At 41.7% G+C, this 15,023-nt stretch overlaps 1 protein-coding gene across 4 annotated transcripts in view; it reads right to left on the minus strand.

Moving 5' to 3' along the window:
• Nucleotides 1-1,101: 1,101 nt before the first annotated feature.
• The window catches only part of LOC105916592 (pleckstrin homology domain-containing family G member 3), a 49,019-nt gene continuing 35,097 nt past the window's right edge, over nucleotides 1,102-15,023 (minus strand). For 2 of the 4 annotated variants that reach the window (XM_012851149.3, XM_021309814.2), the window contains exons 8-19: nucleotides 14,787-14,918; nucleotides 14,369-14,551; nucleotides 14,141-14,233; nucleotides 12,358-12,444; nucleotides 12,249-12,279; nucleotides 11,897-11,998; nucleotides 11,774-11,806; nucleotides 11,043-11,053; nucleotides 8,827-9,180; nucleotides 7,081-7,197; nucleotides 3,079-4,489; nucleotides 1,102-2,360 (exon numbers count right to left, since the gene is read on the minus strand). In XM_012851149.3, coding sequence (XP_012706603.2) covers nucleotides 1,783-2,360; nucleotides 3,079-4,489; nucleotides 7,081-7,197; nucleotides 8,827-9,180; nucleotides 11,043-11,053; nucleotides 11,774-11,806; nucleotides 11,897-11,998; nucleotides 12,249-12,279; nucleotides 12,358-12,444; nucleotides 14,141-14,233; nucleotides 14,369-14,551; nucleotides 14,787-14,918 — 3,132 coding nt within the window. In that variant the 3' untranslated portion in view covers nucleotides 1,102-1,782. The remainder of the gene's footprint in view (nucleotides 2,361-3,078; nucleotides 4,490-7,080; nucleotides 7,198-8,826; nucleotides 9,181-11,042; nucleotides 11,054-11,773; nucleotides 11,807-11,896; nucleotides 11,999-12,248; nucleotides 12,280-12,357; nucleotides 12,445-14,140; nucleotides 14,234-14,368; nucleotides 14,552-14,786; nucleotides 14,919-15,023) is intronic. The other 2 variants (XM_021309815.2, XM_021309817.2) reach the window with 2 other exon arrangements.

Here is a 15,023-nt window from a genome sequence, read left to right on the forward strand (position 1 = left end):
ATGACCGCAACTGCAAATCCTCCTGAAAATGTGTAAGCTATGATTAAAAGCAACATCCAGAAAACTGACAATTTAGATTTCTACCATTTCGGGAATTATGGGCATTAGCCTCACGGTAGAGGTAATTTAGAGCAAAAAAAAAAAAAAAAAAAAAAAAAAAGGTCCCTGTGTCCCCAACATACATACAGCAAAATACAAACGCGAATTTCAGCTAGACAACTGATGAAGATAAATTTGTAATGAAAATGAAAGCATATATATATATATATGTCAGCAGAAAGACACAGATGTTGTTTTATAATTGTCAGCTGCTTGTGAGCCAGCCCAAGGACCTTCAAGAACAAGAAGCCTTTAGTGAGAGAAACTAATTAAAATTTTCCAAACAAGAACGAAAAGCCTCCTAGTTTCCACAAAACTGTTTCAGTTTGTTAAAACCATGAAAACATTTCATCAGTCTAATATTTAAATACCCATTTTCCTACATTTCTTGGATGTTGGACAGAAGGTTGAGCTTTTCAATGAAACAGAGGACACCTTTGACCTATCACAGAGGTAAAATGGGTCTCCTTTTTAATAAATTACTGCATCGTGACATGGAGATCAGCCAGTGGGTCTGCAAGAGTGTTAATGAAGACCGGGTAGGTTGCTTTAATGGCTTTCCGTGTGTCTGAACCAAAAATTTAATTGAACATAATAGTGAATTTTTGATGCTCATTAGCTGTGAGCTACACTCATCAAAATTAACAGAAATAATCAAAAAATATGAACTTGTGTAAAAAAATCCATTAAAACTAAAATTTTGACAATTGAATGGCTAACAGATGCAAAGCTAAACTGTGATAAGAAGCTAAAAGTGTGCATGCTTAAACGCACCAGTGGGTAACCTACTAAATACCTTTATAACAAAGTTATATAAACAAACTTTTTTTTTTTTTTAACTAATTTCATCATTTCTGCTGCCTTTGTCTGAGCCGGGGTCTAATTTCATGCACACTGTGCTGGTGAACCAAACACTAAACTTGGAAACCTTGGGCTGACCCTGCACAGAATCACACGGCTATTCTGTCTTTTATCGGGAAAAGAAAAACCCCCATCACAGCCTCAGCATTTCTGTTTTTATTGAAAATACGAGCACCTGTGCATAACCAAAAAAAAACGGGTTTCTGAGAGTCGGGTATTTACACATGGTCAAAACCATCCCAATATACAGACATATAAATAGCTTTCATGAAAATATACAACTTGCTGATAAAAAATAAAGCTCCAGTGATGCGAACAACTGTTTCACAAGCAGTTCAGGAAAATGTGGAAAACATTTTTTTTTTTTTGTTGTCATTGTGCATCCAAGCGCAACAAAGGCTAAAATGTAACCGTCTTTGGTGTCTGAACAGAGGACTTTACTGACAATCAGTCGCTCTTCGCCTCCTGAAACTCTCCACTGAGTTTGCAGAGTTAACATTAATGACTATAGCAGCCAACATTAGGTCATTTCAATAAAGCGTCACTTTTTTTTTTTTGATACGGGGAACTACATGGTTACACAAAACTGTAACGTGCAGAGAAATACAGTTAAAATGTGCATCATATGGTTTTAAAGACAGCATGCTCGTACCATCCCTTTTATATCTTACACTGGTGCTAAGGTTATTGCACCTTGTCCCCTATACACGAAACCTCACTCAGTTTTTTTTTTATTTTTTTTTGAGGGAGAAATTAGCAGAAGAAATATTGAGAGTGTCACGTAACTTCCAGGTTTATGTTTACGGCGCACAGTTCACATGTTTAATTTGTGCTTAAGCTCTGGAACTTCTCCCGTAAACTCTTCACCAGGTTGCTTTCCGAGGACTTCCCAGAACTCAGTGACTTCGTGGCGTTCAGAACGTCCTGGAGGAGCCCGTCCTCGTCCTGGATTCTGTCACGGGGAGAACAGGTCCGCGCAGGTTCCTGAAGGTTCTGCACTTCATGCAGCGGGACCGACCCGAGCATGTGGTCTAAGGAGCTCCACCTGCACAGCAGGGAGCGCTTCTTTTGCTGAGGCCAGTCCTCTACCGTCAGACACTTCTTACAGCAGTCCGTCGGTGCTATACGGAGATCTGAGGAGCTCCTGTACTTATGCGAGGTGCGGCTCGCCTTCATGCCGTCTGGTTCTGTGCAGACGCAGTTCGTCTTTAGGGAGCGGCCCGTGTATTTTGAACGCAGCTCCTGGACGTGAGGCCAGAGGAAGGTCTCGGACTGAGGGCTGTGTGGGGAGGTCGCTGTATCCTGGGAACCTGTCGGCGTCTGGTGAGAACTTGGAGAACCAGCTTCATGAATGACGTCCTGATCGCAGGCGTTCACGTGCAACCTCAAGTTAGGTTTACCTGCATAAAAACACAAAGATACATGAAACTGAAAGCAACAAGGGGCGGGTTTACTGCATAAGAAATGGAGCTATGCGTAGAAGCAACGTTTTCCACATTTTGTAACAACAGCAACAAGTTTCTAGCCTCGTGAGACCATCCTGATCTCGCAAGCTTTCAAGGTTTCACTAGCAGATCAGTCTGGCTACTTTCCGTTAAAGAAAATTTGGAGCCGTTCACCAAACGAACGTCCAATCAGCGTTGGCTTTGAGGCGGGTTGAGGTGTGACGCAACGAGAAGATTGACAGTTCAGTCTAAAGAACATGGCGGCTTCAGCCGATGAAACTAGCGTTAGCGCGGCTATCGAGCAAGTTTTATCGGAATTACAGAGTATTTCTTTGCTGAGCTAACGAGCCTTTACCTGCAGCAGCAAGAGTAGCTTGGCTTGTGGTTGTGTTTTCGTCATCGCTCTGTTAGTACGTCATATGCTTCGTTGATCTGATTGGTTTATTTGGCCCGTCTATCACCAACATAGGCCAATCAGCTAACCAGTATTTTCGCCCCTTCCCAAAATTACTTCAACGAAAGGTTTCCAGATGGATATGCGGAGCAAATCCATCTGGCGGAGTCAGGTTAACAATTTTCACCCTCTGTAAAAGGTCTTAGTTTTGTTAGAGAACATTATCATGAAGCAGTCATAGGAAGTCTCTTTTGCAGTGTGCCACAGGGCCGTGTTTACCTTTTTTTATCAGCTTGTCCTCGTCAACAGCAGCGACACTCCAGGTACCGTCCTGGTTTGCAGGTTGACGGCTCCTCTGCCACACGAGGGGCCTGTTGTTTTTAATGCGCTGGCTGTACTGACGAGCCAGCTTGAACACCTTGCTTTTCATCTTTCCCATGTCCTGCAGGATCTGGTCTTCGTCTATGGTGGTTTGGAAGCTAATGCTCCTGGGTAAATGGTTGGGGTGGAAGATGTCGTCCCCCTGTAAAGCCGTGGGCGTACACGGCGTGGAGTCCTGAGCAGAAGCCCACTCCGCTGTGGGGGAGCTGGTGGTAGGTGACGGCACGAAGCGCGTGTCTGCAGTAGTGCTCGTTTCAGGCTCTCGTACTTTCAGCGGTGGGGGAGTACTGGCTTTGACGTCGAAACCGTCTAAGCCGATTTCCACTCTTTGGTTGTCGACTTTCTCTTCTGAAACCTGCTTCCCTTCTTGGATCTCCTCCTCGGTTTCCAGAAGGTCCCAAACTTTCAGCATTTCAGACGAGGGCCTAAACTCTTCTTCTGCTGTAAACACGTCGGTGACGCTATTGGATCGATCCTTGGCCTCCCCCGAGCTTTGAGATTCACCGTTTTTACTATTTTCTAATCTGGGAAGGTCAAACACGGACCAAGAAGTGGGTCTGTTTCGAGAGAGGCCTTTCCTGTGGACCGGACCGACTTTCTCCTTTGGAATATCATTCAGCTGCTTGCTCAGGTGTCTCACCAGGCCGGCGGGGATGTACGACAGACTCTCCCTGCGCTTGATACCGAAGTTAGCGTCTTGGTGCTCGGCGTGGTCGTAGTATTGCCGGATTTTGTGGATGAGGAGGCGATCCTTCTTGGAGAGAGTGGACCTTCGTTCCCCTTCGCTCAGATCAGGCTGAAGACCTGACTGGGCAGTCTTTGAGGTGGTCTGTGGCTCTGCTGAAGAGCTCTCCAGCATTTCCTCTGTCTGTTTCTCCATGTCCAAACACGCTGAGAGGCTTTCAAAGGGCTCTTTATCTAAAAGCGGTGAACTCTGGTCCTCAGAAACCAGACTGCTCCGCCGGGACAAACTGCTGATGAAGCGCTCAGCTATCACACCCGCCTGGTCCAACACGGACGAAGGCAAAAAGCTTTTATTATCTGAAAGCACCTCCTCCTCCTCCTCTGACAGCTCACTGTTTGTCAGTGCACTCATCTCCTCCACCTGAAGACCAGACGAGTCGCTCTCCTCCTCCTCTTCTTCTTCTCCCCCAGTTTCTCTGGAGGCGTCCAAAGATTCGGGGCTCTCAGTTTCTTGCTCAGAAAAGGATTTGGTCGACTCGAAGCAGTGGGAGTTCTCCTCCTCCAGCGGGTTGATCGGTTCTACTTGTGGGACACCGTCTAGATGATACAGCCCCTGTTCATCGACCTAAAAGGATGATAACAGTATTATCTAACCAGAAAATGCACATTTTAATGACTCTACATCCCCTATTAGCTTAATGATTCATTCTGAAATCACTTTAATTTAAAGGACCCATAAATATTGCCTGATTAATTTTATCTCATTAGACCAGACAACGCACAGGGAACTTCAATTTGTTAGATCGCAATCCTTAATCAGTTTTTTAGAGATTTTGTGCAACTGATAAACACAAAGAATCACATGACTGCAAAGTGGATGGAACGTGTGTTTTTCCCCCCCTACAAATAAATTATTTGAGAATGAAAACTGTGGCATGCCTTTGCATTCTTCCTCTTTTACCAACACCCCTAAATAGAATACAAGGAAATCAACTGGCTTCAGAAGGTGTCTGTAATTGAAGCTGAGCTTAAATATGGCTGTTCTGTGACGATCTCAGAGGTTTGTTAAATAATTAACATCTTTATAGATACAAAAACACAGCAGACAGATCAGGAAGGAAGTAGTGAAGAAGAGTAGAGCAAAGTTTGATTATAAAACTATAAGTTTCAAACATCTCAGAGCACTGTTCAATCCATGATCAGGAGCTTTAAAATAGAATAGAAATATGTTTAATTGTCCCTCAGTGGGGAAATTCTGGTGTAGACGCAGCAAAATGAATGGCTAATAAAAGCACGCAGATAGATATAAAGTTAATATAATAACAAAAAAAAGAAAAGAAATAAAAGGCTGTATTATTAAAAACATAATAATACTGTACAGTTAATAAAAAAATACTCAGATTTAGAGAAATGTGCAACAAAGTAAGGTAGCTCTGCATAAACCAGCCAGGAGGCCTGTGGTAATTCTGGAGGAGCTGCAAGGATCCGCAGCTCAGATGGAAGAAACATCTGTCAGAACAACATAGAATCGTAGGACTTTTATGCAAGAGCGGAAAAACTAATTAAAAAAATCAGACGTCCTGTTTGAAATTTGCCACAAGTCCTAAAGGGGACACAACATGTGGAATAAGCTGCTCTGACCAAAAATGGATGGCAAAAGGCTTGAGACTGGGTCAGAAGTTCACCTTCCAGCAGGAGACCAACTCTCCACCCAGCCGATTAGTACACGATTTAGAGTGATTTCTAGAGTGATTTTTCAAGCTGTATACAAACGAAATTTCGTTCTGTACGCACTTTGTGCATACAAAATGACAATAAAGCTATCTATCTATCTATCTATCTATCTATCTATCTATCTATCTATCTATCTATCTATCTATCCATCCATCTATCTATACATCCAGCCAGAGCTACAGCAAAGTGGTTTAGATCAAAACGAAGCCATGTTTCCACAGGTCTCTCCTGTAAATAAGATCCTGGCTCTGTGGCGACTGTGGCTTGATGGGTTAAGCAGTTGTCTGGCAATCAGAAGGTTGTGGGTTCAATTTCAGCTTCCCCTTGCCACATGTCGATGTGCCCCTGGGCAAGGCACTTCACTCCAAGTTGCCTACCGAGCTGGACCTCAGTGTATAAATGTGTGCGTGTTAGTGACAGCGACTCGGTGAATGTGGCTATAGTGTACAGCATGACTGGAAAAGCGCTATATACGTAACTTCAGTCCATTTACCATTCAATGAGATGACCTGTATGAATAAAGGTTAATAAAAACGTATGTGATTGTAAATTTGATCTGGGCCTTTACTCTATTAAAACTGATCTTAAACTATTTTTCTGAGGGTGTGCCAGATATATTTTTTAGATGTGCAAACCTAGTAAATAAATAACCATACTAAAAGACCTGCGCGGCTGCAGTTACAATAAAAGGTGCGTCTGCAAAGCATTTCCTCAGCAGGGCTGAATACATTTGGACGCCACACTTTTCAGATTTTCATTTGTCAAACGTTTAAAAACTGTTTCTTATGTTCCTTCCTGCTGGTCTGTCACACGAAATCCCTCTAAAAACACATTTGTGGTTGCAAGACCACGCTCGAAATGTGAACAAGTTCAAGATGTATCAATACTTTTACAAGCCGCTGTGTGTCTGTGGGTAAGATTTGCAGCTAAAAATAAACGTGCGGTATACTCAGTTCTTCTTGGACGGTTTAAATTATCACCGGCTAGCTAGGCTGAGCCTCCTCTGGTGTTCATCCTGCTGACGTCACCCTAGACTGTGCTATTGTTAATCTGTGTCCAGATGTGGCCTGCCCATGTGAAGTTGCAGCTGGGAGCTGTTTACCATTGATAAGATTCACTCAGCTCAGATGCCAAAGCTGCAGAGTGGGAGTGCTGACCATGGCACAACACTTTTTCACGTCGCTTTAATTTCCAGCACAATAAATCTGCAGCATGCACGGTTGATTCACCTCTGCTCATGGCAAAAGGGCATCTATTTGGTAGGAATTCAGTTTTTCAGATTTAATGTAGTATTGAATCGTCTAGCATTTCTGCAAAGAAATAACAATGGAAACTAGTGAAAAGAGTTTTAAAATGGGCTCAGTAACAACTGCGGGGGCATTCTCCAATAGAGTGAATGTGTTACATGTGGCCTCGGATATGCGCGCGGAATAGGGTTAAAAGGATGCAGGCATGAACGTAATGTGGGGCTTTTGTGCGCACCTGAGCGCTGACGGTCTGTTTCACAGACACGTCCTCGTTGTTTTCCACCCCTCTGCAGGCTTCGGCCTCGTCCGTCAGCGCAGCGTTCAGCTCAGCAGCATCCTCGTTCTGATCGTCCTGAAAAAGGGACAAAGCACAGCTTCACGTCAAACGTCTTCTGAGTCAACGTCGGCATGTTTGCAAGCAAGGAACTGAACCTCAGACATCAATGAGAAAATCATTTTCTACAGCTCAAAGATGACTGGTGGTTAAAAAAATAAAATAAAAGAAAGCTTGACCCTTTTGGAATGAACCAAAGAACACAAGCAAATCAAAGAAACAAAACAAAACCCAGGAGTCCTTTTTAATTTAGAAATCAATCACTTGATACAGTGAATCAGTAACTAAAATGAGATTTTATGATCTGACAAATCAACTGCAAGAAGAGAGGAAGCCCCTCCTATTTAGCTAAAATCGTTGTATTGTACGAGCTGTCCATAACATTCTGGTATAATTGTAACTGCATACTTTATTTCATATTTTCAGGGCCCTTTTAATGTTGTGTAAAGTTCTTGCGAGATTGACTGAGCAGAGACACTCAGACAATTCAACCATTGGTTCTTCGAGAGTAAAGAGTCACATCTAACACAGTAAGAGACTTTATTCAGTTCCTTTGTGGCGGCTCTGGTGCTGAAAGCCGACGGATCAAGGCTGATCCTGAATCTCAGTACCTTTTTCTGTTGCCTCAAAGGTGATCAAGTATCACAACAAGTCCCAAGAGAACACAACACAATTAAACAATTTAACATTTTAAATGTTTATTCATTCTGTAGCTAAAACTCCCCCTTTGATCGAGTGGAATATGTTTAGCATCTATCACGCATTTCTTTGCCTTCAATGCATTTAGAGTAGATCTGTTCAGTCAGTGATTAATAATGCTTGCTGCTAAAATCTTGATTTTTTTGCTTTTAAATCAGAATAAATCATAAATCATAACAAACTTAAAGAAATCTTCAGAAATATTTCCTGATTGTTAGAGACTGTGCAATTTTAAAGAGGCATAGAATACCTCCTTCGGATTGATTTTGATAAAATATGAAACCACTTGGTTTTAAAATGTTAAAAATACCAAAATATCACATAATACTGCAAAATCTACAATGAAAGGAAAGTCCTCCGCTCAAGCTATGTTTATTCATTCCTATTCAGTAACAATATGGCTATAACAATTAACCCCAACAAAGACAAATTCAGAGGGAAAATATTCAGTAACACGGTTATCAAAGAGAAAAGCTCCCTGCTATTCTAATCATGTTTAATCAGATGGATACATTAACCTTTGAAGTCAAACAACATTTAACAGAGCATATTATGATATTTGCTGTCATGCAAATGCAGACGTGGTCTTACCAACAGGTCATGCACCCATAAATAGAGTTAATAAATGCAGCAACAACACAGATGGGATGCACGCATGCATGCAGTAAAAATTACAAACGAAAACCAGATGCAAACTGGAAGGATTTAAACTCAAACAGAACAAAAGCAAAAATCATGCACGGTTTATTTCTGAAAACCATTTATGTACACTGAAGCGTTCAGAGTGGACAATGTGGCTATTAGGTCGATTTGTATTATAAAAGGAGGAAAAAAGAGGGATGGACGATGAGAGCCGGTGTGGGAGACAGGAGTGGTGTGTTAGTTCTGGTGAGCCATTGGGACGGAGCGGGAAACAGGAAAAGCCCGTGGGTGGCAGAAAACCCTCACCGTTGTGAAGTGAGTAGAAAGCAAAGCCCTGGCTCTATAATGCCAGCAGGAGATGGCTGCCAGCACCGAGCTGGCAAAGTCGGCTACCTGGTCGTCTCCCATCAGCACATCCTCCTTGCAAATCTCTCCCTCCTCCTCCTCCTCTATAACCTTCTCCTGCTCCAGCTCCACCTCTCTGTGTGTGTGTGAAGAGTCACTGTCAGCTGCATTTAGCTGCTCCACAGAGTTCCCCAGATCCTCCACACACGGCCTCTCACCCGGGGGCTCGCCTAGACAGGCGGTCAGGGTGCGGACACTAGCGGCTGGCTGCAGGGAGCTCCTGTCCCCCAGCAGTGTGCCTTCACTGTCTGCGTGCTGTAGCGTGAAGTCATAGACAGGTGGTTCGTTATTGCAAAGCATGCGCTGCAGCCGTCCTGCGACTGCAAGGCTGGAAACAGTGATACGTGTCGTCTATCAGCAGCAGGTGAAATATGATTTCTGTTGGCTAGGAAATGAAAGTATGCTCTGGGAGGTTTAAGCTTAGACTTTATTTATTTTTTCCACATACAGTTAAAGACGTTTTCCAATTACAAAAAAGATGTCTGAATTCCTGCTAAAAATGCCAGTTTGTGATGCCAAAAGCATGAGACCATAGGAAGAAACTAAAAACCTTTTACACATTTAATGTGACATAAGTGGTATGTCATTCAACTGACAACAAACAAAAATTATTGAGAGATGGGGAAAATATATAATTCTATTAAAAGAAAAACCAAAGCCACAATATCCTGTTTGCTTAAGTGTGACCGCCTAAGCTACTGGTATCAATATCTTTCTGTAGATGATGGCTTGGCCCTGTCTTTCAGTGGTTAAGCCTGTCTTTTTTCCAAGCTACGGCTGTTGGCTGAGCTTTTACTGCATCCAGCTCTACTGTATGTGCTCTCTTTCATCCTCTACACCTGGAAACTGGCTCAGGGCTTAAATAAGCTACTGCTATTTATCTTTCATTCACATAGAAAGTACTCCTGGATCAGTGCTTCTGTGTTTTTTTTTTAGTTTGTTGTTGTTGAGGAAGATGGCCGTTTACACTGAGTCTGGTCTTTCTTGAGGTTTCCTCCTGTTAAAGGGGAGTTTTTCCTCTCCACTGTCGCTACATGTACGCTCTGTATGAGGGATTGCTGCAAAGACAACTACACAGTACAAGCATACTGCCCATTGTGGCTATTCTAATGACATCTTAGCAAGATGTTGCCACCTTTATGTTTCAGTGTGAGTAACACATTCTTCGAGGTGTTTGTAGATTTTAGCGAGGCCTGGATGTTTTGTTTGCCACGCAGAAGAACTAAAATAAGTGGGAAATAATAAACAGCTCCTTTAATGTTGCTGTTGAAATCTCCACAGCCTTCATTTCTGACTTCTCTTTTCATCCATTTTTAGATGAAACTGTTATGTTTACTTCACTGTTCCCCTGACTTGTACAATGAGATGCTTTGTGACCTGTCTGCAAACTACGCATTTAGCTTAAGATGTGACTAACAGCAACGTCACACTAGCACAGTTGAATTGTATTTCAAAATGATCTGATTTCCTATTAGTTATAGCATGTGTGAACTCAACAGCACTGAATGATAAACTTGCGTTGCGTCACAGGATACGCAAAATAAAAATATTACATTAAGGTTGTGTATACTTCTGCAGCAATAATTTTTTGCATCCTTTTTAATTATGATTTTCTCCCTCTTAACAGCTTTATTTGTTGTTCAATAAATTTTATAGGATACATGTGACATTAAAAGGAGGAAAAAGTTTTGTAATAATTCATCATGGTCTCATTTTTTTAAAGGGAACAAATCATGCAAAATCCACCTTTTTAGCCCTTAAATACATCTTGTTGTGCAAATTTGCATGTAGCCTTTCCAGATGCTGTGTAGATATCTTTATATTCTTTTTAGGCAATATAAATCGAGTTGGTAAATTAACGAGGAATTTAGACCAAAACATTGCAGTTCCACTTCATATAGACCACGACTGATTGATCTAAATGTGAAAAGGAAGAGCTGAAAAGCATGATATGTCCCCTTTAACATCAGCAAAACCTGGGACTTTAACAGGGTGTGTTATGCTTTTTACATCAACTGTCAGTGTTGTGTTTGAGTAACCTTAGTAAAGCACATTACTACCTAATACAAAGTTTACCAAGGCTTAGTAAAGGCCCAATGTGGATAATCATAACTTACCTTCAAAACAGCTGCACAGTGAACAAAGATTGAGACGAAGGCACAGAGAGAGAAAAAAACAAAAACAAACGAGAATATCAATAACAGGTCAGATATCATGTTCAATAATATCCAAAATTTAAATGCATTTAGGGATAAGGAGACAATCTCCCCTTCCACATGCACGCAGCACTTAGTCCGCTGCAGACTCGAGGGAGGCCCTGTGATTAGGTAAATACCGATAAGTACCATCTCGTTCTCTGAGGCTTAAACTGAACATGATGCAATTAGCCAGGAAGTGATGAACCGCCGCCATACCCAGAAGAGAAGGTTTGACATGAAAATGGCTGGTTCATTACATCGTCTGGAGAAACCGCTCTGGACAGAGAGCGAGGGAGGCCGGGGAATAGGGATGCAGATGTTTTCTGCTCTAATGACCAATCAATGAAACAGGAAGACACACAGATCTGACGGGCGGGGCCCAATTTGAGTACCGAGAAGAGCCCGTGTGTGACAAAAGGCCTCGACCGAAGCGGCATATAATTAACTTCATTATGGGCGAGGTGGAGTGGGAGTGAGTGTGCGTCTCCATTGAAATGTTTTCCAGGTGTCTTTGAAGGAGAACAAAGCAGAAGTTCAATGAAGACGTGAACAGCAGCTCTTATCCAACAAAATAACCTTGGACTGCAGCCACAATGTGGACGAACATCTACAAGTAAAAAAATAAAAAAAAAAGATGATGAGGTACCCACCGTTTGTGCTTTTTATGATTTGTTTAGCTGGTTCTGAAAGGATAAAATATATAAAAGCATAAAAATAAAAACTCGGAAGAACTGTGAGATGCATGATAAGATGGATGGAGGAAATAAATCTACCGGATCTTCTTCTCCCATTTCGTCCTCCGAGATGGAAGCTGTCACTCTGGCAGCACTCTGCTTTCATCGTCCTCTCTGGACTGTACTGGTACTTTCCAGAATCTGTGCGGAACGGAAGGAAATGTCATTACACTCGTAGCTGCAATTACAAAAAGCCATTTTCTTCACATGGATGGGCTGGCTATAAGCCAGGGCATCTTGGGAAATTAATACGCATTCCATATTGTTCACAGGACATGAGCAACCACTCTCTTTTTATTAGCTGCATCTTCTGGTTGCTGTGGCAACGGTGAAACGCCCCCCCCCCCCCCCCCCCCGACTTAACTAGAGATGCTCCGTTAGCAACACTTACAGTTCGAGTTGTCCACAGTGGCGCCTTTCGCCTTCAGAGACAGAATGGATAAGTTAAAGACTCTCCTGGCGTGGATGGAAGGAATTGCTCAGCGGACGGACGACGTTACCTTCTGCGGTAAGATGGTGTTGTGATTCTCCAGAATGAGCCTCTTGATGTGATGGGCCCACAGACGCTTCTCTTCGACAGACTTTGCCTGATAGCATGGATCGGTATGCCACATTAGAAAATAATTATGTTTTATAAAATATCATACTTTGGCTCTTAAAAAAAAAATTAGACCAAAAAATGCAGGGGGGGAAAAAATGGTCAATGTTTCTACATGTAAAGGTAATTTAAAATTGATAGCTTTAGGATGCATTTAGTTCTGCAATATATGCATAACATTTCCAGAAAAAATAAACTAATGATGAAAGAATATTTTACTAGAGATAAATGAAATATCTTTTTGTTAATAGGTTGCAAACCGACTTGCTTTTTCATCATTTTGATGCCATTTGCTATAAAAATCAAATGTCCATTTGAATAAAATGTATTAAACCTAAACATAAAAATACTGTTGGTGAAATAATAGCTGTTCATCTTAAATTAAAAAAATTTTTAAACACATTTCCTATAGTATACTATAAAAACAAGCGCTTGTTTCAAAGAGCGGTGTAACTTTTGTGGCTCTAAACAAAATCTGTTTAGCTGGACCGAGAGCATAAATGGCTCTGCTGGTTGTAAAGGTTGCTGACACCGGACTTAGTCCTACCGCACAGAACGTCAGTCCTCCTATAATGTGTTTACAAGGTTGCAGCTCACAGAGAGAGAGAGCGATCTTTGACCATTTCTGTTTGAATAATCTCTCTAGAAGGTCTGTAGCTTTCTATGGGAATTAAGCCTGAATGCTAACAAGTCCACAAAATGATTTTGTTTCTGCCAAACCGTTTTGGTGTCCATTTGGCCATATATTTTAGATCATGTTCCTGCTGAAAGACCCAGTTTTGACTAGACTTTTGTTCAAAATGTCTTATTTTTTTAAACTCCAGAAGTTTTAAATGGGCCTTTTGGCTGTTTTTTCTGATTAACGCTGTCCTCCTCTGGTCTGTCTGTTCAGGTGGACGGCCATACTCTGATGTGTAGCAACGCACCATATAATCAGCATCGACATCGTTAAACGGCCGATGTCAGACATTTTTCAACATATCGGTAACGCTCCAATAAGTAAAAATGGCCCATTATTAATAACCAATCTTTATCTGCATCTTGTTGCCGTTTATGAATGCGGTATTTGTTTTGTCAAGTAACAGTGATGGTGACACAAGGCGATGTTTGACTGAAAAGCAGTGTCAGCCGTGTGGTCGTATTTTTTTCACAATGTCGAAAGGCTAGGGAAATAATTATTAGTAAATGTATAAACTAGGTAGATATATACCTGCAATTTACCTATAGAAATTATGAGTTATATAGGTGAATTACGGTTATCAGCCATAACAGCTATATTAATATGGCATATCATTATTGGCTTAAATCGGTGCCACTGGATCTTGGATGTTGTGGCCTTTGAGTAAAGGGGACTAATCCATATCACACTTTCAGACTTTAATTCGTAAAACTTTATAAATTAGCTATTCTCCATCTACTTCATAGTTATGCACTACTTTGTGTTGGTCTATTACAAAACAATCCTCTGACAAAAACACACAAGATTGCGGTTGTATTCTGACAAAATGTGAAAAGTTTCAGGGGTATGAATATGTTTGCAACGAGGCTTCAATTTTACAGGAGCAGCATGCGCTACTCTGAAGTTGTCCTGGATCCTTAAATTCTTTGTTTTGCATACTACCTTTCAAAAACAAATCCTTTCACAGGCTTTAAAGGATTTAACCAAAAAGCGTTGCTCCGGTTACCTGCACCGTGTGGGGTTGCTTGGGACGCTTAAAATGGATAACGCTGAAGAGAAGAGGATCCTTGGCGTTGTCGAGCAGCATCAGGGTGGAACACTGAGCCAAGAAATTATATGCAATTATAGTTCCCTCCAAACAAGACATTTTTTCTAACTTTCTGTCACATTCAAATATCAGTTTTCTTCACTTTCTTCTCTCACTAATCCCAATAAAGTTGGTCAAAACTCTTACCAAGATGTGGATCTTGTAGATGTAGTGTTCCCCTCTTTTCTTGGTAATGAGGAGCATCTTTTCGAACAGGAAGAGCGTGCGGGTGTTCTTCGCCCTCAGCACGGGAAAGGTGCCCTCCAGCACCAGCTCCCCACAGGTGGTCAGGTCTGCGCCCTTCCAGTTGATCAGCAGAGATTGTATCTCCTTATGAAGGAAAAAAAACTAAAGTTTACACACAGAACATTTTTAGCCAAGCTCTGCAAATGGGATTTTCATATCGGCCACAGGTAACACTTATGCAACACTTGTGTAAAAAAAGCCCAGAACTATTCAAAAATAAATATCAAATACATGGAAAGCTCATGTTTTCCCTCTTAAAAAGCTGAAATGAATGGAAAGTTCTTATTTGTTGCACGTGAGCTTTGCTGTATCTTCTAACCTGCACTCTGACGGCGTGCTCATGTTTCCTCTTCATGTCGTTGATGTACCAGGCCACTCCAGTCATGGTGTCTATCGCCTCCTGAATAACTTCATAGCCCTCTTCGTCTGGGTCGTAGTGTTTGGCAATTTCCTTTAAGAGGAGTCAAAGACAGTTGTTATAGTCTCTGACAATGTCCTAAGCAAATATTGTAGAGATTTATTCTTATTTTATTGCTTTTCAGTTGCATATAGGGCC

Source organism: Fundulus heteroclitus, chromosome 19, assembly GCF_011125445.2.
Source record: "Fundulus heteroclitus isolate FHET01 chromosome 19, MU-UCD_Fhet_4.1, whole genome shotgun sequence".
Lineage (NCBI taxonomy): Eukaryota > Metazoa > Chordata > Actinopteri > Cyprinodontiformes > Fundulidae > Fundulus > Fundulus heteroclitus.